At 43.8% G+C, this 23,108-nt stretch overlaps 1 protein-coding gene and 1 long non-coding RNA gene across 2 annotated transcripts in view; one reads left to right on the top strand and one right to left on the bottom strand.

The window, feature by feature from the left end:
- ADCY6 (adenylate cyclase 6) overlaps positions 1-23,108 on the bottom strand; it is an 820,353-nt gene that overhangs the window by 171,138 nt on the left and 626,107 nt on the right. Inside the window, exons 18-21 of the mRNA XM_069653856.1 lie at positions 17,294-17,329; positions 13,698-13,827; positions 2,659-2,922; positions 1,421-1,625 (exon numbers count right to left, since the gene is read on the bottom strand). Of these exons, the coding sequence (XP_069509957.1) occupies positions 1,421-1,625; positions 2,659-2,922; positions 13,698-13,827; positions 17,294-17,329 (635 nt within the window). The remainder of the gene's footprint in view (positions 1-1,420; positions 1,626-2,658; positions 2,923-13,697; positions 13,828-17,293; positions 17,330-23,108) is intronic.
- Positions 1-23,108, top strand: part of LOC138582512 (uncharacterized) — a 340,772-nt gene that overhangs the window by 136,015 nt on the left and 181,649 nt on the right. The gene's annotated exons all lie outside the window — the stretch shown is intronic.

Genomic DNA, 23,108 nt, shown 5'->3' with positions numbered 1-23,108 from the left:
ATTTCTTTTTAAGACTATTCTGCAGCCACCTTGTAGGCAGCAGCAATATGCAACATGTGAACCTGTAAATGTTCATGGTACAATAACGGATTTCTTTTAAATGGATTCTCATTTTAGAGCAGTGCCTCTGGTGTTGTTCCCTCTTCCAATCTAATACATGGGAATTCTCCAGTCTCGTTAACTTACCTTTTCCTCTGCTACTGCTTGGATACTACGCTGCCCATCTCCATTCCTCTAGATCCATCACCTTTTTTCAATCCTTGCTCTAGATCACTTTGCTTTTTTCAGGCCATTTCCTTTAACATTTATCGCCAACTTTGCATTGCCCCCTTTGAGATAAAATATAAACCAGTTGCAATATGTTCCTCACCTGGGAGTCGGTCTGTGATCTTGCTCCTTAAACATTGGTGGGATGCTCTAAATTGACCAATTGTCCACCAACCCTCCAACACTAACATTCTTCCATTCTCAAAAACGACATGCAGACTAAGCCGCTCAAACAATTAACAAGCCCTCCCTACAGACATCCAACAGCAGAACACTACACCTCTACAACTGCCTACATACCACCACCCTAACAACAGACACATGAGGCTCGCAGCAGGACACAGACTCCTTAATGCCCTCACACAGACCACCTAGAAAGAGGCCCACGTGCAGAGCTCAGGGCAATTCTGGTCTGTACATACCAACACAACAGCAAATCCACCTTGCATTTTCCTTCTCTTCCCATTAACCTAACCTATACACCTCTTTCAGATCAACCAAAGCGCCTGGAAGCCATACAAGTGGCAGCAGCGCACTTAAATCCCAGTAAAATAAGATGGCATTATTATGGTATTCATTGAGCGCGGAACTCGCTTCAAGAAACAATGGAGCACTTTACAGAGGTATACAACAATACAGATACATAAAGGAGTGCTTTTCAGAGTTAACAACAGAACAGATATACAGCGGGGGCTGTGATACTGAAGGGTACAGGGGAGGGGTACAGCTGTGGCCGGGAGCAGAGGGCTGGTCACCTTCTAGCGAGTCAGGTGGTGCAAGGGGCAGTGTGATGACCTTGGTGTTGAGGCAGAGAGATTCCCTGAACAGTTCTTTTTTTAATTGTAGGGGATGGGTCTGATGCTTACAGGGAGGAGGTTCCATAGTCGTGGGGCATAGGCAGAGAAGGCTTGTTTTCTTTCTTTAGAACATGTACCTTCTAGTCTGTTTCATTCTCTCACTCAATCTTTTCTTCCTTTTAATCCTTTTCCAGGGCCCCCTCCCGTTTACCTTTCATATGGACTTCACACTTCCTGTCACCCTTCCCGTAACCCTTCCATTCAGCACTTCTTGATTATTCAATACTTCCCCTTTTCTTGAACTCTTCTTCCCGGACCTACCCCTGCAATTCATCAATGACTTCTCATCCACTTACCAATCTTCATCTGGAAGTTGTTGAAGGAGTGCTCGTTGATGTACTTCATCTGCTCCATGAGCCGCATAGCGTAGTCTGCCAGTGCAGTGATGTGGGACCTGCCCACCTTATCATACGTAGTGTCATTCAAGCCAGATGCTGCCATGTAGGTGCTTCCAATCGTCTTGATTTTCTCCAGCTGACGAAACTTTTCCTCACTGATGATCTGCAGGAAGGAACACACGGAAAGTCAGCTGTCAGGCAAAGCCTGCCTAGATAAAGAGCCAAAGGGTTTGTCTAGTTTCAGAGAAGATCCAATCACAAGGAACACAGATATTTACCTCTCGTAATGTCCAGTTCACACCACAGTGGTTGCCCAATATACAGTCCACAATCTAAGCTTTGGTGGAGGGGGGACCAAGTCCAAAATAACGCCCAATCTGAACAGCAGAGAAATGCATAATCTACAGCCAGGGAGAAAACCCAATCTATGGCTCTTGAGGTTGCCTAAACTTTGGGCCAGGAGAATGACACATTTACTGGCTGGGGAGTGAACACCCCTCTGATCCACAGCTCAGATGGCACACGACACATTGCATGAAAGGCATGTAATCTATGCCTCAAGACAGGAAGCTTAAGTGGCACCGTTTGCATGGCATGGAAGACAATTATTCCGTCCCCCAGGGCAGGAACCCACAAAATCCAAGGATGATTAGGGAGGATTATAAATGACTGTTATGTTGCGTAAAAGGCAGGTCAGGTAATTTGGGCAATGGCCAATATAAGGTTTGGAAGGTGCCCAATCTACAGCTCAGGGACCCAAAGGTGAGAAATGCATTTGAACTACAGCTTTGAAGGCCATCCAATCTACGATTCAGAGATGTGCATATAGGGCCCAATGTGCAGCCAATCCACAGGTTCAGGGCATGCCCAATCCACAGAAAGGCAAGAACATGCAATCCTTGGATCTGCAGATGCTGGATCTAGGTCTTGACATGTGCGATTGATGGCTTCAATAACCTCAGCAGATAACACATTGCCTCTCCGGCCCCGGCCTGATTTCACGAGTGTCCTAATGATCACACTTGTGCAGTTTTATAAGCGTACTCTGATGTATTCACCTTGTATCCCACATTTTAATCCCATATCCTCCAAAACGTTTACTAGGACAAGGTATACATTGCAGTCCATAGTGAGGCCGCCTATCCTCTTTCTTTTACTTGAAGATCACAGTGACCAACCTTGGCCTCAGTATCTACCTCATCAAAGTCTGCGATGATCTCATTCAGCAGGCGTAGACACTCGACCCCTTCATTGTTCGCCTCCAGCTCTACGTAAAACTCTGAAAAGTTGCTAATGGAGGCAAACATGACTGCCACACACTCGCAGGATTGATAGTATAGCTCGTCATTGCGTCGCTCCCGTGCCAGGAAGTGAGCAGCAACATCTTTCGGGAGGATGTTGTGTAGCAGACGTCGGTTATATGCCTGGAGCTCCTCCATGTCTTCTTTTTCACCAGTAGCCTGTTGGGATGGTTAGAAAACACAGTGAGATCCCGTATGCAACCATAAGGACATCACTAGTCTTGTACAAATAACAAGATGACTAATGGAACAGATTATGCACTGTAATCTGAAATGTCATCTTCCTATATTCATGAAACATTGCAAATTCATACACTAATGGTTGGAAGTCTGTACATCTGTATCTGGCCATGCTGTTGGAGAGTGGTGTGTAGAGGATCTTCCGGCATGTTTTAGGAAGACTTTTCTTAGGCCTTATTTTTAGGACCCAGATTGATCAAGTGGTCCTTAATTACATGGTGCTTCCTATTAGTTAGCCTGACTCTCCATGTGATAGGATGCAAAATACATTGTTTATAGAAGGGTTTTACAATGTAATAACTACACATCTCAGTTAAGTACAATTTCAGAATTATAGTAACCAAAAGAAAATGCTGCCATCTGTGAAGGTTGATCATGTGCATAGTGTAAGGTAGTAAGTGGTGGTGGTGTCTGTATATTGGGGGTTGGGGCGGGAAGAGGTTTGGGTTAGCAAAAGTCTCTTGGGTCTGGTTAATGTTCATCTCACACGGAAGACTTTTAAACTGTCGTCTCAGGGTGAATGACTAATTGGTTCACATATATTAGAAAAAGAGGCAGATGATGGGTAGCCAGAAGCACATTCAATTATACTATGATCTACAGCTGCGCCAAATCCCTTAGACCACATTCTTCACAGTGTGAAAATAAATGTGTTTTGGTAGTAGAAAGGAAATATTCTTGGGCTTCAAGATCTTAAATAAGATAATTCATTCAAAATATTTTTGTTAATACACTAAAGTAAAAATATAGATCATTTTGCAAATTCTTGGTATTTAAATTTTTGCCTGCACGTTCAAAATTATAATACAAAATTGGAAGTTATTAGTAATTTACAAAGAAACATTCTTGCTTGAATACATTCATTCTTCATATTAATGGAACACATTAGCGCACCGTGCTCACAATTTAAAGGCATGGTCTAGTAAACATTTTTATTATCCCTACGGGTCGGCCATATTTTTTTAAACCTAGGTGGCTCGATTTTAGAAAACTTTCCTATGGACCTTACCTGAGTTTTCGTCGATTAAACGCACGCGAAAACAAGCACCAGGGAGCTGCCATTTTCTGATAATCCTATCTTTTCCCCCCATCGCCCTGGCTGACCTGCTATTGCGGCACTAAATCAAATCCCCCGCCCCTGAGCCTGACATTATCAAAACATTCATATTCCCCGCCTCTCTCCGTGACGTTACTGTGCTGCGTAGGCAAACGCGCCCAGTCGTCTTCTACGCGACTACACACAGAACCCGGAAACCAACACAGACCATCTCACAACACAGCGCGCCACAATTCGGAATATGAAACTGTACTTTAAAATCAAACAGCAACACGGTACATTTGGTAAAGTACATTTATTTTACATTAAATGTTTAGAGAATATTCAGCAATTGCCATATGAACTCCGAAAGCCATTTATTTTCTTTTATCTGTATCCGCCATGGTACACAGGGTGTTGCTTTTCGTTAAAAGAAGCACGTTGAACCACAAGGCTGTTCCATAAACTAAGCACTAGTCCATCGTAAAGGTTGATATGTTGCTTCTAGCCACTAGTACAGCATAAGGGCATGTGGGCCCTTGGCGATCGTCCCATAAAATTGTCAGTGTGCTCCAGTTGTTCACACGAAGCTGCAGGTGTCTACTGTAAAAGCCATCTGCTGGTGTCTCAAACCGATGGCAGTAGCAGAAGGGGAGCAAATACCTGTTATGAAAACAAAAAAATTATAATTAGTCTCGCCAGCCAATCTTCATTAATATTAATTATTTTATTTATTACAGCCGATCAGAAACTATTTGCTTGCAAGGATAGTTCAATGGAGTATGTTTGGCTCTAAAATCAATGCGAAAAGTAACAAAATAAATCGAGGCCAACACACAATGATAAACGACAGTTAGTCTACATGCGTGAGGAATGATATGATATGGCATTTGTAACGCGCCTATACTCAAGTGTTTCTAGGCGCGAAGAGGCAGGTGGGGAACAAGGGCAGACAGACAACGATCCTACTAGGCCAGGTGTCTTTCTGATCGCGCATTTGGAAGGGCTGTACATGGTTAGTTGAATACAAATTAAATAATAGGGCCAGCTGGTGGCAAGTGCAAGGTAAATGCCGGGAGAAGGGGCTGAAGGATACAGAGACAGTCCCGTAGTGCAGGTAGGCAGTGCAGGGAAAAGTGGCTGGGCCAAGGACCGAGATCGGTGAGACCAGTGGACCTGCATGCCCATGTGCCCACTACGAACACGTTTTACTTGCTTTTCCTAGCTCTTCATTCATTCATTTATTCATGCATCCATTCATTAAATCTTCATTCCGGTATAAAAGCGTGTAAAGATTTACTTACATCATATTTGAAATTGACATTGTGTCTCTTCGTAATGCAGTCTGTAAAACGGACCGTGCTCTTGACAACGATTTTTCGTATACTGAACTAAAATGAAACTCGGTCTAGTTTCTGAATTTTCTGCCTTATCGTCTCTTACGTTATTGCGCACCCCTTTCAAATGTAGTTCTTTGGCACGGTCCCTGTCTCAAGGTCAAAAAACAATAGACCCTTATACTTCCAGTGCGACTTGTGGGCCTCATCTGGGCGCTGTCCTTCGCATTCTTTATTTGCAACATCACGTAGTATAGGCATCTGTGAGAACTTGAAGTTTAGAATCCGTCTATGTAGTGCGCCTCAATGTGCAAATGCGAACTGGCTTCTCTCCCAAATGCCACGGCCTGCTTGGCTGGCGCATTCTAAGTGCCCCAATTTTGTCCCCGTTGTCTGCGAGCTTTGCAGCCCAAATTGAGACATTTAATTTTTGGCCGAAGGTCAGGAAAAGTATAAAGTACCACAGGAGTTGAGTTAAAAGTGAGATTTATTGTTTGTTTGTTTTATTATTTGCAATACGCAAGCCTCCCCTCCGTTAACAGTGCGCAGAATTTACATTTACATGAGATGAGACATGAGAAAAATATATACATACACATATGTGAGGTGAATAGAGAGAATTCAAAGATGACACCCAGCTTGTTCGCCACCCATGATGGTGAAGGTAGGGGTTAGGTTTACAGGTACACTGTACAATAACATTTATTTACAAAAAGACAATCGTATTGCAATTATTTAAACCGGGATTTGTACTTCACAATCAGCTGTGCTTCGGGTGGGCATGGCACAGTCGCAATGTTCGGTGGCAATGGATCACTGCTCTGCACAGAAACGCCCAAAATTCCATATCTGTGCTTCTCTAACACAGCAACAATAAGGCCTTTCACAAAGTCGAACTGCATTTCATCATAGACTGGTTTGATCACCCATTGCTTACTTCGTTTTGAAAACACCTTAGTGTAGCGAGGCTTCCTTACTTTACCCCTAATCCTAGATTGTTCACGTCCAACATTGCTGTTATGGGCCAAGACCGCAAGTAGAGTGCCATGTTTCATGCCCCGAAAGCTAAAATGCAAGCGCTTTGGCCTGTACTTTAGTTTAGGCACATATTGTGGAACACCTCCAAATCTCCTGTGTGACAGAATTCTGTCAGTCCTCTCAAATCTCTTGATAGAGTTTTGTCGAAAACAATCTTCTCAATGGCTTTGTGTGTCGGTGAAGATGGAATCAACCACTTCTTCTTCCGTGCCTCTTCTGGGGACAAAGGGCCATGTTCACATTGGTGGAAATGTTCATTTGCTGTCCAGCGGTGAACGTTGGTACAGTGGTGCATCAGTGACCGCCATTTTTCAAGTAGTATTTCCACTGACCCCCCAAGTTTTTGAGCTCCACCAAAGATGGTTGGTGATAGAATGTGACCACTGCAAAATACTTTCAAAACCTTTTTTTTTCCCTGCAGCCGAGATTTTCTTATTGATTGATTTAGCAAGATGCCATACGTCAAATTGATGTTTAATATGTGGGAACTGCTCTCTCATTGTCTTGGCAATTGAAACGTGTCTATCCGTTGCTATGAGGTCGATGTGCATTCCCCTCGATTGTAGATATTCCACTGATTTTATAAAACCTAGTTTCTCCATGGCCACTGAGGATGTACATTGCGTTACCTGCACGACCACCGAACTCACAATTTTCTTACTATCCATGTCCTGAAAGTGGTAGGTGCAGTACTTGGCAGAAAATCCAGGGCTGTCGCACTGTCCATCGCCGGCTAGCCTGGATCGTTTGCCTTCGAATGTACTTGCTAGAGACCATTGTTCAATTTTCCAAGCATCACCAATGGCCGGAAACAGATAATCACGTTGGTATATGTAGTACAGCGCTTTAGAAATGAAATGGAGTCCCACAAACTGAAAGAAAGCCTCTAACTTTCTAAAACTGGAGCCACTAAAAAGTGATGCAGCTGCACACAGTAGATTGTCTGCTGGCAGTTTCCCCAGCATCGGTTGTGCAGACCATGACAACCTATGATTTAATCTACAGGCGGCATTTATTTTGACGTTACTGTCTTTTATTTGACAAGTCACATTAATCAATGGCTTCCCACATACTTTCCCTCTAATGGAATGCACACATTTCAGCATACTTATAATTTCCATCAAACAACTGTCGAATACAATGTATTTGCTCTCTTTCATTAGACTGTCATCCTGCATCAATGTTGTTTCGGCCTGTAACGTTGTGGAGATTTCAACACATTGGAAAGTAATATCGCTGATATCAAGTTCTGATGCGTCTATGGATGCTGCGGCTGGTTCATTCTCTGTCATTTCAACATCTATTACTTCAACATTGATGGGAGAACACAACAATGTCGACAGGTTTTTTGGTGGCAGATTTTTGGCTGGGGTAGATTGTGTAAATTGATCTGCAACCACTTCAGAGCTATCTTCAATACATTCAATAACATCTTCTTGCGGTGGTGCGGTCGCACTGTAGCTATGGTCCAATGCAACTTTGCTGTAGTCTCCAAACACAGTTAATTCATGTTCTGACCATTGGACATGAGCATCTCGAGACTGAACACGCCTCGCCTCAATTAATAGTTCCTCCATAGTGTACACGGTCTGGCAAGCCACATCTCTCATTCGCTTCACTGTCTGTGTGTGTATAGTTCTGACACCCACGGGTAACTGGAGGAGAGATTGGAAAAGGGATGTTCAGTTTAAACACAAGATGGAGTGTAGTAGAATTGACTGGAAAAAAACATAAAATAGTCCCCAGCACAAACATTTTTTTAAAGGTATGAACTGTTTGTAACTAACCTTTTTTTGTTTTTTTTTTCCTTTGCAACTTTTTTGACTCGACCTTCAACATCTGCACGCTGTAGCTCCGATTCGTTTCCGCATGTCCTCCCTTCCTCTTGCGCTGCAACGACTATATTTTCTGTATCCGCATAGACAGCACGGAATGAGGCTCCATCGTCTCCCTGAAACATAGTACTTTCATTACTATGTATCAAAATATTGTTAGCATAAAACACACGTGAGGACGAACACACAGGTACATCTCAATAGCCAAACACGATTTAAACATTGTGTGCAACAATCAAACGACAAGTATTCGACCAGTGATGATCTATTTCGATGGAACTGTCAGTATCCATACCTCTGGCTCTGCATGGACTGCCATGAATGGTTGTATTGGAGAGGAGGCATCCGCATCTCCCTGAAACACAGTACTTGGATTAGTATGGTTTTCAATATTGGAAACATAACACACACTTGGGGTCGAACGCACAGGTACATATAAAGAGATAACCGCAAATGATGCATTGTCCAAAAGAATCAAGGAAAATCTAAATATGATCACATTTCATCGACTTTTTTCAACGATTCCTTTACATCTGCATCATCTAAATGAGATGTTGTGATTGTGGTGGAAGCTTCGTCGTCTCGATGAAACACAGCACTTGCGTTAATAGGGAAGAAAGTATAGCAAATGGAATCACGTTAGATGATCACGCATGATGGAGCTGTCATTATCCATACCTCGTGCTGCTGAAGAATATCTATGGATGTTGCAAATGTAGTGCGCACTTCCGAAAGCTGTTGCGCCGATTCGTATACTTGAATGTCAGGCTCTGCATCAAGTGCAGGGGTTGACGCTCCATCAACTGCCTGAAACATAGTACTTGCATTAGTGAGGATTACAATTGTGAAAACATAACGTACACCTGGGGTCGACAGCACAGGTACATATCAACGGCTAACCACGAATGAAACATTGTGTAGAACAATCAAACAACAGGAATTCCAGCTCCGATGATGACGCTCGATGGAGCGGTCAGTATCCATACCTCCTGCTGTTGAAGAACATCTAGAAATGTTGTAGATGTGGCGGACGCTTCAGCATCTCCCTGAAAGACAGTACTTGGATTAGTATGGATAACACTAATTAGAACTGAAAACAAACACCAGTGGACGATAACTAAGGTGTATATCAATTGGAAAGCAGTAACCAAACATTCGGTAAAGTAATTACACGATAGAATAAAACTATTACTTGACATGCATAAAACAAGTATGTAGCGGATTAGCCTAGTAAGATTACCTGATACGCGCTAGAAGTGGTTGATAACTGCGACCACGTCAAGGATGTAGAATGTTCTTGCTTCAGATTGAAGGGATAGTCAAGAAGTTGTAAAGGTCAATTAATGATTGATAATGAAATGCCAATATTAAAAATAGCCAGAATACTTGAAAAATGCTCAATACAGCACAGTTCCCTGTCCCCATATATATATACATTGCGTTTGTGGGTTATGAATCGAAAAAGAATATATTGTTAAATGTCATTCAAAAAACTATACACTCATATCAATATTGAAATTATTACAAGGGATAGAACACCTACAATATCAATTAATCCATTCGGCTATCTACACACTACCGCAAGGCCTAAAGCTAAATCCGGACACTTAACTCACCGTTGGCGGAATGTGGACGAATAGAGTGGGAATAGCGTTTTCGCGCAATTTCCGTGTCGTTCACCATTTATACTTCTTTGTTACCCAAGAAGTTGTGTACATGTCCAAGGAAAAGTGCCGGCTGCAGATGCGGTATCGATCACCCCTCTTGTCCTGTAAGACTTGTTGGACTCTACTTTCCAGCTCATCCAGTGGATATCCGCAATGTCTGACCCATTCTCTTATTCGATCAACAGTTTTCGGGAATACATGCATTGTAGTGCCTTCAGTTTTAGCATGGGTCTTCGAAGGGCAACCGCTAATCGAATAGGCAGGCATTGTTGATAAATCTGAAAAGTAAATATCGACATTATTTTACAATCTTCAAGAATAAAGATTTGATGCAAAAGTAAATGAATCATACAATGATCAATGCAAGGTTTGTTTTGGTCGCAGGAACTATACCAGTTCATTATGTGCGGCTTAGTATTTGCATAAGTTGCAGAAATGTATAAATGATGTGACTAAAAACTGAACATGTGACTCATCCCTTGGATGTTCTGTATTGCACGAGAAGGAAACATGCTTACATTATAGACTGGACCCCCGAAAGGTGCAATTCGATGACAATAGACACAGATGAAAATAAATAGGTCTATTGATAGCATAGCAATGGAAACTCAAGTCAATAGCAATGAGACCAATGAACCTAGCACTATTGTGTACTCAACTCGTAAATAGATAGAAATTTAAAAATCTGCGAAATATGACTAGGATACATGGCCTTACCTTGACCAACAAACAGTTGGATTCAGCAAGCAGAGCAGTATGTTGCAGGAGAATAGGTGGGTGGCCACGGGTAGCACACTGATGGGTTTGCTCTAAGCGGTCACAGAAGTTCACGGATAGCACGACGACGAGCAGATTAGCATAGATCTCAGTGGTTGCCAGGTAACACGTTCAGGAGTTGACTTGCAAAGCACAAAGATGTTCTCATGAGACATATCAAGTGGTTTATAAAGTATTAGAAACAGGGGTGTGTTTGTGAATGAATGACGTATGTATGTCGTGGTCTTAGGGGGGCGGCCTGCCTCAGGGGAGGCCTGGCTGGAGACACGGGGTCTGAGGAGGCCATGTGACCGATGGCCCCTGGTCGTGGGACACCTTTTGAAGTGTACATGTAGTTTGGCACCTTGGCCGTTTGCGCCCGTCACAGCCCCCCATGCCAGCCCGCATCCACCGGCGCGAACCGCCTTTATATCAATGTACAGTATATCGCCTTTATATCAATGATAGTATATCGTTGCTCATCAATAACAAATGCCACATACCGGAGATTCTTGTGAGCAAAGACCCATACTTCAACCGGTGTATTATAGTGGTCAAGACCCTAAGGCCTGTATAATCCAATGGTAATTGTTAGTATAGATATATGTGTGACTTTTATAGAGACATAACCTACTGAAAGACTTTGAACAAGTGTTATTTAGTGCATGCATTATCGAGCATATGTTATGTTAGCTTAGATAGATAGTGACCACCCTGCTTCACAGCGACCAGACCTTCACCCATTTGGAGCACAGATGTCTGACGTCCATCCTTGAATGGAGACACACTTGATTCATTTAAAAAAATCGAGACAACCGTTGTTAAAATGTATGTGGTGTTTTATTTTGTATCTTATTTTCATGACACAAAAATACAAGTCTTTAAAGATTATACAGGTCAGGTTGCAGCACAGCGAGAGAAAATCCCCTGTACTGACCGCTGTCACTCGGGAACGTTTCTCTAATGGCACAGGCGGGTATCACTCTTCGAACGCGGTGTCCAAGCCTACCGTGAAGCCACCATGTAAAGGAACGATAGTCCACCAGCCTGTACCACCTGTGAAAAGGAATGAAACAAACTGTTTTTAAATGACCAAGATAAGTTTAATAAACGTTTGCTGTCAATGACAATTCTTGTAACTAATGGCATTTTACACGGACAAATGCTATCTAGACAATGCACACTATTCAACGACTTACATGCGTTACAATGATATGTAGATGTAATTTTGGATATAGTAGAAGAACATGAAATAGGAGTGGCATGACAAGCAGAGTATACTTACTCGTTACTCGGATTACGAGGACGAACAGTTGCTCGAAGTTCATGCATAAGCACCATCATTATTCTCAACACGGCCCGTGTGAGGCAAGCTGCCCTGAAGTCTGGCAGTTCGGTGATGCATTGCGGTCGTGGCTCGTCTTCCGAAATGTAGGCCAGGCATCCCGAGTTTTCTCGGCAGCAGCAGTTCTCGTCCTCAGTTGGCATTAGCTCGCACCGATTGCATGTGCACCAGGTGGAGACGCCGTCCATTCGACTAGGCCCAGGCTCTTCATCTGTTGATTCGTCCTGCCAACTGCCGTCCGAATCCCCATCGTTTTCGCGTGCTTCCCTTTCCAGTAGTTCCTCCTCGGTATACTCGGGCTCGTACATGTAGGGCATTATTGTAGCCATTGTGTGTTAAACAAACTAAAATAATTTATAGTGGTGGTACTGGTATCTGTTCACACGGGCTACAAGCGGCGAAGGTAGCTGACCAGAGCACTGAAACGAGTCACAGAATACTCAAAGTAACACAGAGAGAGGAATGGAATCGAAAATTTGCTGCTGTGTGTTGTGAAACGGTCTGTTTATACTTATTGAGGAAAGAGGCGTCCTGCCATTTCCATGGCGACACGTCATTAGCTGAAGCGCAGCGAATGTTGACACGAGACGTGCTTTGGCGTTGGGAAATGGGCGGTACGAGTCTGCTGATGACAGGCTCAGGGGCGGGGGAATTGATTTAGTGCCGCAAAAGCAGGTCAGCCAGGGCGATTGCGGAAAAGATAGGATTATCAGAAAATGGCAGCTCCCTGGTGCTTGTTTTTGCGTGCGTTTAATGGACGAAAACTCAGGTAAGGTCCATCGGAAGGTTTTCTAAAATCGAGCCACTTAGGCTTAAAAAAACATGGCCGACCCGTAGGGACAATAAACATTTTTACTAGACCATGCCTTTAATTAGTTGTTTTGGAAGAAACCTTTGGGTAACAAGCTGCAAGCAGCTCATATACATCGCTTTTCAGGCCCTTTCAATGCCAATGTCTCTCTCACCAATGGGTCAGAGTGCACGGCAAAAGCATCATCCACTGGATTACACCTGTTGACTTGAATAGACTGCCAAGCATGACTAGCTCCACTCGGGGCACTTACTACTGTACCCTCAAACCCCAGAACTTAAAAAAATTACTATGCCAGTATTCATCCAGAGCCCTTGTGTATTGTGTTATGTTTAAAAAAAAAATGCAATGTACACTGTGCTTTTATGGCTCGCTCAACAAGCTTGCACCACCCTATATGTCAAATAATTTCTTCCAGAAACAAGGAAGTGAGAGGTTCATCTGACATTCGTTCCTATATATAGATATACTAATTTAGAGAAAGGAACAGCCTTGACCTGAAGGAGGAGTTCCTGATACAGACAATGGGGCATTTCAGCCTAAATGAAAGCAGTGTGTATGATAAAGATTCTGTTAGTAATTGCAGTTGTGCCTGGGGCCTAGAACTGCATGAGCGGTCAGCCGAGCTACTTTTGGGAGGTGCTTTTTATGGCACATCACTGTTCACTAAAACTGCAATAGGAGCCTATGTAGAAAAACTATGGTTTAGTAGATCGATACCAGTGTCTTGGATTTGCACCCCGGTCACCAGAGATACTCTCGTCTTATAATGTTAACACGTTGGCGGCAAATAGGCTTTAATGCCCCCTTCTACTGTCATATGCCCTGTTAGTGCACTGTGATACCCATCCCCCTGCAGACTTATTTACCTGTAGCTTCCACAGGAAGTCTAGCCTTGCTGTGGACTCCACCTGCTGGGCATGCAGGTAAAGAGCTAAAGCGAAGGCCATGAGGATAACTGGAGTCATGTACTTAAGCGCCACCTTACTGCTCGCCATGCTGGAAGAGGTGGAAGGAAAAAAGGAAAAACAAATCAGGGCACCAGACATGGACTAAAGCCAACAACTGAGACACTTCTGAAACCAACCCCACAACAATAGGACCCCAGCATCAAACACGTAATGCCTCCTGAACAATAAAATTGGTTTCCCAACGTAAACTACAACTCGAATATCAATATCAAACCCACAGCCAGCACATCCCAACAAACCCAAAAACCTCACTAAACAAACACCATAACCCAGGCCCTACACTAAACACACCTTTACTAAGCCTACCACTGCAGCATCTCAGCACCTACAACCGGGGATACCAGACACACAACCAAGGCATCCCAATAATAACCCACACATGGGGCCCCAAAGAAGAGGTCTTCAACCAGAGCACCTGAAGGCTAAATCAAAAATGTATCACCATAACCACATCCAGCAGTTCCCGACAGTAAACCCATAACATGGGTACCCCAAAAACAATCCAACAACCAAAGCACCACACCATCAAACCCACTAGTTGCACCCTCCAACATACCACCTGCAACCAAATCACTTCAATTTAAATCTACAGTAGGGAGACCCCAACATCAATTCCACAACACCCATGCCCCAATAGGAGTACCAAAACACCAAACCTGCTCACAACCAGAACAACATATAACCAAAGCATTCCTCCAACAAACTTGCATCCATGACATCACCTTACCAGACTGGCAACTGTAGTAACCCACACTAGATGTATGTGAATTATAGCATGCACCACACTTAGATTGAATTATGAAAGACAGCATGTGCCTCATCTAGATAGAATTATGATTGGTAGCATATCCCTCACTTCGATAGAGCTATAAATTACAGCATGTGCAACACCTAGATGGAACTGTGAATGATAGCATGTCCCACTCTTGGGCGGAATTCCGAACGATAGCATATCCTTCACTTGAATTATTAATGATAGCATGTCGCACACTTAGGTGGAATTGCGATTGATAACACGTCCCACACTTGGATGGAATTTTAAATGGTAGCATGTGCAACACCTAGATGGAATTAGAAATAGTAACATGCGCCTCACCTAGATTGAACTTTGATTGGTAGCATATCCCTCAATTAGAGGTAATTGTGAAGGATAGCATGTGCCACACTTAGATGGAATGGTGAAGGATAGCATGTGCCGCACTTAGATGGAATGGTGAAGGATAGCATCTGCCGCACTTAGATGGAATGGTGAAGGATAGCATCTGCCGCACTTAAATGGAATGGTGAAGGATAGCATCTGCCGCACTTAGATGTAATGGTGAAGGATAGCATCTGCCGCACTTAGATGGAATGGTGAAGGATAGCATGTGCCTCATCTAGACATAATAATGATTGGTAGCATATCCCTCACTTAGATAGATCTATAAATGGCAGCATGTGCAACACCTAGATGGAACTCTGAATGATAGCATGTCCCACTCTTGGGTGGAATTCCGAACGATAGCATATCCCTCACTAAGAATTATAAATGATCGCATATCCCTCACTTTGGAATTATAAATGATAGCATGTGCAACACGTATATGGAATTGTGAGTGATAACATATCCCACTCTTGGGTCGAAGGCCAACGATAGCATATTCCTCACTTAGAATTATAAATGATAGCATGTGCCACACGTATATGAAATTGTGAATGATGGCATGTTCCACACTTGGATGGAGTTGTGAATGATAGCATGTGCCGCGCCTGGATGGAATTGTGGAGGATGGCATGTGCCTCATCTAGAGTTATGATTGGTAGCGTGCCTCTCACTTAGAGTTATGAATGATAGCATATCCCGCCCTGGAATAGGTAGAATGAAGAGAGTGAATAGAATAAGTGGATTAGTTGACATAGACAACAGATGGAATGGATGGAGTAGACGAAGCAGAAAAATGGTCGGAGGAGACTGAATGAATGAGGAAGAATAGAATGTGTGTCACCTGTTGAAACTCACCCGACGCGTTGTTTCACTGTGCACCTGCTCCTGTGTGTTGCCATATATCTGTATCCCCTATATATCTGTATCCTCTTATATGTCTGTATCCCCCATATATACCTGTACTGACCCTGTCCCTATATATATCCATGTCGCTATGTATGCCCCCCACCGTCCTGTTCACGTGCCTGGTCTAAGGCGCTATACAGATAACCACCTTATCATACCACTACGATTACTCTACAGCTATACCCCTGATAATTCGGCCTAGCTGTCCACATAAGAATAAGACCCCATGAACACCTCATCACCCTAATAAAACGCAGCTAGTTGAGCACATTCTGGCCAGCTGCTCCCATAGGCGTTCCTTAGGCCTAACACAGCCAGAAACCAGTCTGGGTGTCCACCCACCAGACTGTACACATCCAACTGATATCTTCAGAACACCTATCGCTAGGAATCAGCTATCATCCGACAACTACACCAGCTGCACACATATCCGGTGCACCCACGCACCACACGACACTATCTCTCTACTGACCTGAACTACGGTTCCCAAGGGCGTTTAACCTACCAGCGCTTTGAGGTCATACCAATGATATATAAGGCGCTATATAAATGCCAAGTAACATAACGCAACAAAGGCAAACTCACAAACCAGAGCACATTCATGGCAAATCCCACGACCGGAGTCACCCTCCAACAAACTCCATTCCTGGACACCCCACAGCCAAACACAAATAAAGCACACCACCATCATACCCACAAATGGTGCACTCCATTACCAAGTACAGAATCAGAGAGCCAACCATGTGCAATCCCACAACCAAAGCAACCCATTACTAAGGATACACAAGAACACCCCTTTACAAATCTCCCAACACGAGCACTGTACCACCAACATCACAACTCAAAGTCCACTGCCAAATCTATAATGGAAGCAATTTGTCAAAAGAAACTGCATCCAGAACATCACAGCTGAAACCCTCAAACAGCGCATCAGAACACCAAATCCATTACCTGAGCACCCCAAAACAGAAAGTGGAGTACCACACCAATACCACTACAACTGCGCCCAGTCACAGACAAGACATCCCATAATGAAACCTACAACAATAGTACCAGAAAAGCAAGCCCACTACTGTGGGATAACTTGGTCACCAAACCCACAATCTAGGCACCAGAACACCAAGTCCATAAGAGGGATCCTAACTAAGAAAACACAACACTGGTCCACCTAAACATAACCTCTACTGTTGGAACTTCCCAATGTGGGTCTGTACTATCCAAGTCCTATAAAAGCAAAATGTGAATCTTTTAAAGAATTGAGCGACAAACAGAAAATAAACATCAGCCATGCAGAGGAGGCAATGTAACTTCTGATACTGAAAAAAAAAAAAAGAAAGAGGATTCTGAAGACATGGTCTCCAACAATGAATGGTAGCCTTCAACATGAACAGAGGGAAGCAATGAAACCTGGGATGAGAAAGAAAAGCCCAGTATGTGCACTTACCACTCCTCACTCTCCAGAGTTTGATTGAAGGTTGATCTGTAAAGAAAGAGCATAGTAACATGACTCCAAGTGAAGGAGACGCACGTTTTACAAGAAAACCAGAACAAGGAAGAAAACCAAGGTCCAGGGTTGAAAATTAAACAAAGGATATGCAGATTTGAGCAATAATCCCAGAGAAACACTACACCTTCATTTTTATAGAGCATCTGTAAAAATGTAAACAGATATCGAAAAAGCAAGCGTGTGAAATAGAAAATACAGGCAACACCAATTTTACAGCTTGTTATCAATCAAATTACATAAATCGCACCTATCAAGTATTTTGATCCATCTTGGTTTGCCTTTAGATTGTTTTATGGCGCTGTCGCGCGAGATCAGCTAATACTTTTTAAGCCCTTGACCTCATAGGTAGAATAGGTTGCACATTTGGGGATCTATAACAAATGTCAACACATACAACCAGTACAGCCAGTGAAGAAATCCATCTTTTTGCTGCACTAGTCTGCAAGAGATTTAGAGTCCTTACATAATGAAGCAAGTACTATAACACCTTTGATGCAAAGCCTTTATATCAAACTGATTCTTAATAAGGCCCATTTTAGACAGGCATCATTGAGAACACCAGAGTCCAAGCACAAGTGCCTTGGAAAGATAATAGCACAGCAGCCACCTTGCATATCTTTGGCACAGGTATATACACAGTCAATGTTTAAGTGCAGTAATGTGTTATTGAACTAAATGAGTGTTTAAAGAGCCGTAAGTATGATTATAACAACACAGATGCATCAAGTAAATAATTAACCTGGGAGGATGGCCTTGGCAATACAGGACTCAGTATTGGTTAGGCTCACCAATTCAAGAGAGGGAGGCACTGTGGAAGATCTCCCTTGTCGGAGAAAGGGCAGAGCTTCGTCTTGGGGTAGATGGTCTGGGCAAGCAATGGTTGTCCAACAGCAGTCTCCCAGCATCCTTCTGCAGCCTCTGATACTTTGGATTCTTGGCTTCAGTGGTAGGCTGAAAAAATGGCTCAAAATCAGATCCTCTCCCGATATACATAATCCCGGGCTGTCTATCTGGGAACTGCACCATTCAGAATTACGGGCAGCTGTCTGATCATGGACTGCCAGCTCAGGTATAATCATGACCTCACGCAAGGTTTTCATTGTGTATTGGGAGCATATGCAGAACCTATCAAGCCCAAATCAGTTGCACACACAATCACTACTTTATGGGCTTTGGCCAGAGCCAGAACAGAGGTAATCCCATATGTTGCGTTTCCTAGCCCTGCCCAGACGGAAGAAAGCCAAAAGGATAGGGAAGCATGAAGACGGGGCCTAAACCACATGTCCAACCATTTTGAAGATTACACTTTATAAAAGGCTGTCATGCAGTAAAAAATAAAAGGTGCACCCGAAAATAGTGTAAAATAATGGTACCACTGCCACCAGCCTGGCTATGGCTAACTAGGTGTGGGAAAAATGCACATTCTGTCAAAAGAAAGGGAAAACCTTGTTCCCCCCTTCTCTACATCCATTGAGACAGGTAGTGGGGGGCCACCGTTGACTTGAATGGGGGACAGGGTCCTACAGCACGGGAAGCCTTATGAACTAACAAGTGCCCTCAAAACAAAATGAGTTATACATGGTAGGGAGGTTAAAAAGGACCTCACTTCCTAAAGTCTGTTAAGAGAACATTTTCCCCGATAGCCAGGCTGAGCAGGCAGTGCCTGCGAGCGTCCAGCACAGGAATCTGAAACCCACAATTCACAGTGTTTAACCCAGACTTTTATGAAAGACATTAGGAGGGAGGGAACTTGTGATGTAAAACAAGGAAGGGTGAAAACTATATTAAAAAGAATATGAATGAAAATAAATGTGCGTTGGGGCATTGTTTTCAGAGGAACTGGGCACCAGGTGTCAGATCTGGAAGGAGAAGAAAGCAGTACAGAGGGATAGAAGCCAAGTGAATGTGGTTGTCTCTTCAGTGCCGCAGCAGCTGCTCTGTCACTTTGTTTTCGAGAATGGGCATCCCAAATGTATGAAGAAAGGGGGCTGGGACATAGGTATATTCTCCTTCAAGATTCATCATGGCAGTGGAATCTTGCAAAAGCAATGGTCTTGTGCAAAGAGCATCACAAATTCAGAGAGTGACGGTCCTGGATGTGACATGCTATTTTTGTTTGGATTCAGAGGATAAATAGCATACACTAACGTGTGCTTTATCTAGAGGTGAATAACAGATCTGGGACACTGGAGAGCTGCTGGTCTGCGGAGTGGGGTATGTAATGGGACAAAAGAAGCTGCTGTAAGCAGCTCCGCCAAGGTTAATGTGCTAGAAGGCCAAAGCTGCTTTGTGTTTTTGTGTGTGTGTGGAGGTCTATGTAGCGTAGAGGTGCTAGTAGACTTCAAGGGGAGTTGTAGGGGGCTCTAGGAGTCCTGTTATTGCAGTTTAATGCTAGGCTGAACTGCTAGAGTTCCAATCTGCCATCATGTTATTTGGCATGTGCTCTTGGTGTTCTCATTTCCATTATATTTGTAATGATTGTTTTCATTGGCAATACTGAACCCAAAAGTGCCAGAATGGGAGTCCTTGTCCCCATGAGGGAAGGCTCTCCCTGCAAGGTCCGGCTTACTGCCACCGATAGGGTGAATATTTGCATAGCTGGCTCAACTCCCTAGCCTCACAAGGAAAGGGTCACCCCCCCACCCCCACCCCCCAGCAAAAAGCGAATGAATCCCTAGATTCATCACAGAAGGCATACAGGAACTTCCCCCTCCCAGGGGGACGTAAAGGCATCCCCAGGGCTGTCGGTGTGCTGAATCTGCTGGTCACGCACTTCTTGTTGTCGTTGGTGGCAAAAAGCTCAATTTCCGGAGAGCCCCAGTGATGTCGCACAGTTCCCATTCATGACAGGAGCAGAGTTCTCTGCTGAGGGAATACAGAGTCTGCTTCCTCTGCGTAGTCGCAGATGCCGATTTACTTTGCTGCCTTTGCATGATTGGGTGTAGAAAGGTAATGACCATCTTTGATCATTTTTTTGAAGAGATCTCAGGCAAGATCCCACAAAGACCCGTGTGAGTGTGCCTGAGGTGGGAGGAACATCCAGAATTTCTCTGGAATCCACATCCCTGAGTTTACTCATGAAGACGCTTGGAAAAGTCTTTGTGGTAACCAGCACTCATTGGCTGCCTGCTAAATGTCTGAATGGTGCACAAGTGTGTGATTAGAGATTAGGGTCATTCTCTAGCCTCTAGTTTGGACATACAATCGGACACTCTTCCCCAGTAGTTGGTAAACTGCTGGGATTTGATCGCAAGGCAATGAAAGATAACTAACCCAAGGCCAATAAATGACATAAGCTCTGCAATAGCACCCTTTGCACTCTAAGAAACCCAACCATGTTGCCTTGCCTTTCTGACGAGCAGATGGAACATGTATTGGTGCTCCTTCCTATTGATCCGGTGGGAACATCTGGATCCAGTCGCAATGCGTTTTCATGCCCTCCGCCTCCCAATTTCTTTGGCTCGTCTGTGCTGCTGGACAATGGAATCAGAGCACACCATCTTTCGGACATCATGGCATGGCAGTTGCCCCTACTGGACATTAAATTTTATAACTTAACAGTGTAGCAGGCCCCTACCACAAGTCTCCCAGTGTGGAGATCTTAAATGCATGTATGTCTGCACTTTGTTGAAAGTGAGACAAGTGAATCCTGACTGAGGTAATTATTGCTCCATCTGAGGTTGCTGAGCTGCCATTTGCCTGTGCATTTAGGGAGTCACTCTGACTTCAGCTGACCTTTTTATACGATAACGGACCAGGGTAGAGGGACCCTAGTACTATTCTGCTTGCGTGGAGACCTTCAGTAGCTTGTTCTGCTGAACTCTGTACAAACGGTGACCCCCCTGGCTAGGTTCAATGTGGCTCTACCTCCACACTGACGTCACTCAACTGCCATTTCTTTGCCTGTTATTCATCATGGAAAACCTTTGACTTCAATTCCTCTCGGTTCAGAAACTTTGTTTGCCCATTCAGCTGACAACCACAAACTGTCCTGCTTCTGCTCCAAGAAACTCTTTGCAGGCTTTTTCACAGGATGTAGAAGACTTCCTTTGTTTGGTGAATCTTCTCTCAAGAGGTCCACAGACTTCCTAAACCAGTGGTTCTGTTCTTCTGGTGCGCGAGGGCTCCTGTGCTGACTCCTGCCCATTCAGCTGACAATTTCAGCTCCGGAGGATATAGCATGCGAGCTCCGAGCCAACCTTAAGTGGATCTTCACTTAAGGACTCTTTAAATGAACACTGTACCTTGGTTTATTTCCATGGCTGTAGGTGTCCTGTACCGACTCTGTCGGTCTATAAACGACCAGCTGAACTTCTAGCTAGTGCAGGGGACTACAACGTTTGGCTGTCCAGATGTTTTAGACTACAACTCCTATCACTCCTAGCGAGCATAGTCAATGATGAGGGGGTGGGGGGGTCCATGGGAGGCATAGTCGAAACCATCTGGAGAGCCGCAGTTTGCAGGCCCCTGAGCTCGTGACATCATACTCCCCTTCAAAATCTCCCTTCCTTCTGGAGGTCTTCTGTGTGCTCTGCCTGTTCTTGGGACCCCATGGGCATACCTACTAGTCACCTCCATTGAATAATAATGGGCCACCATTGACTTCTATTGCGGACATAGGACATTTTTTGGGGAAAGCCAGGGTTAAGTCAATGCTGTGAGCTTCACTAAGAGCCCAGTTGGACTTGGCGATTATAGTTTAACAATACTTATCCCCTGGGCTATTTTACAGATATTACTTAAGCAACTTTATAATAAAGCACATATTTTACAGGTATATTGTATGGACATTCCCTTATTGTGTCCTAAACTCAGGTGTTCCTTCTATCTTTACACCAGTCTTCATCTTCTGAAAAGTTGTCTTGACTTCTCAGCAAGTTGTTCACATTGTAAGTCAAGATAACTCAGTGACAACAACCTGTAAGGCAAGCAGAGTGATATTTCTGGGCCCTAAAAAGAAGGCCTGGGAAAAATCGTTCTAAATATCATGACTACCTCCAAGTGGACAACAGCGGGATCCTGCATGAAGAAGAAGGGAAGACAAACTATCTGAAGACCTAAACCTTGCATTAATGGGCCTTTCTTTGTTGTGTACGGGCATCACAGTCCCAGCATCCTTATACACCGCTGTGGTGGTGAATGGCCTTTACCATATCCCCCGACATGAGGCTTGCTCTCCTGTCTTGACCATTGAAAGGACTTACTCTCCATTGTGGGGGTCTAATGTGATGGAAACAGGGCTCTGGAGACTATTTTGACATTCAAGTATTTTATTTCTTAAATTGGGAATAAAATCGTTATTTGGCAGTAAAATAGAATTCCCATTTCCATTGGGTTATTTCTTTAAGTGAGTGAATATATTTTAACTCTAAAGCCTAAGAAAAAGGTGACTGGGCCAGTTAAGCCAGGGCTTGAGAAAGTCCACGTTAGAGGGTCAGGCTAGAGCAAAAGACCTGCTGAAAACATAGGGCCAACTCTTGAAACACTGAGTGAAGAAAGGAACAAGTTACTTACCTGTAGCTGTTGTTCTCCAGCATGGGTCTGGCATGGATTCACATGCTCATGAAAATTCCCTGTCGTCAGGCTGGGAATCCTCGGTAAAGAAAAAATCAGTATCAGTTTCGTTTCTGATCTGTCTTTCTTAGTAGTAACCAATCACTGATCTCTGGGTCATACTGCCCCCAGCCAATGACTGCCCTCTCCCTAAGCCCCGCCTCTGGCAGCCATCCTCAGATTTGGTAGCACGCCAAGT

The sequence above is a fragment of the Ambystoma mexicanum genome, chromosome 3q (assembly GCF_040938575.1).
Source record: "Ambystoma mexicanum isolate Mex_15411 chromosome 3q, UKY_AmexF1_1, whole genome shotgun sequence".
In the NCBI taxonomy this organism is placed as follows: Eukaryota; Metazoa; Chordata; class Amphibia; order Caudata; family Ambystomatidae; genus Ambystoma; species Ambystoma mexicanum.
Note: the sequence above shows the minus strand (reverse complement) of the source record. Positions and strands in the feature narration are given on the sequence as shown.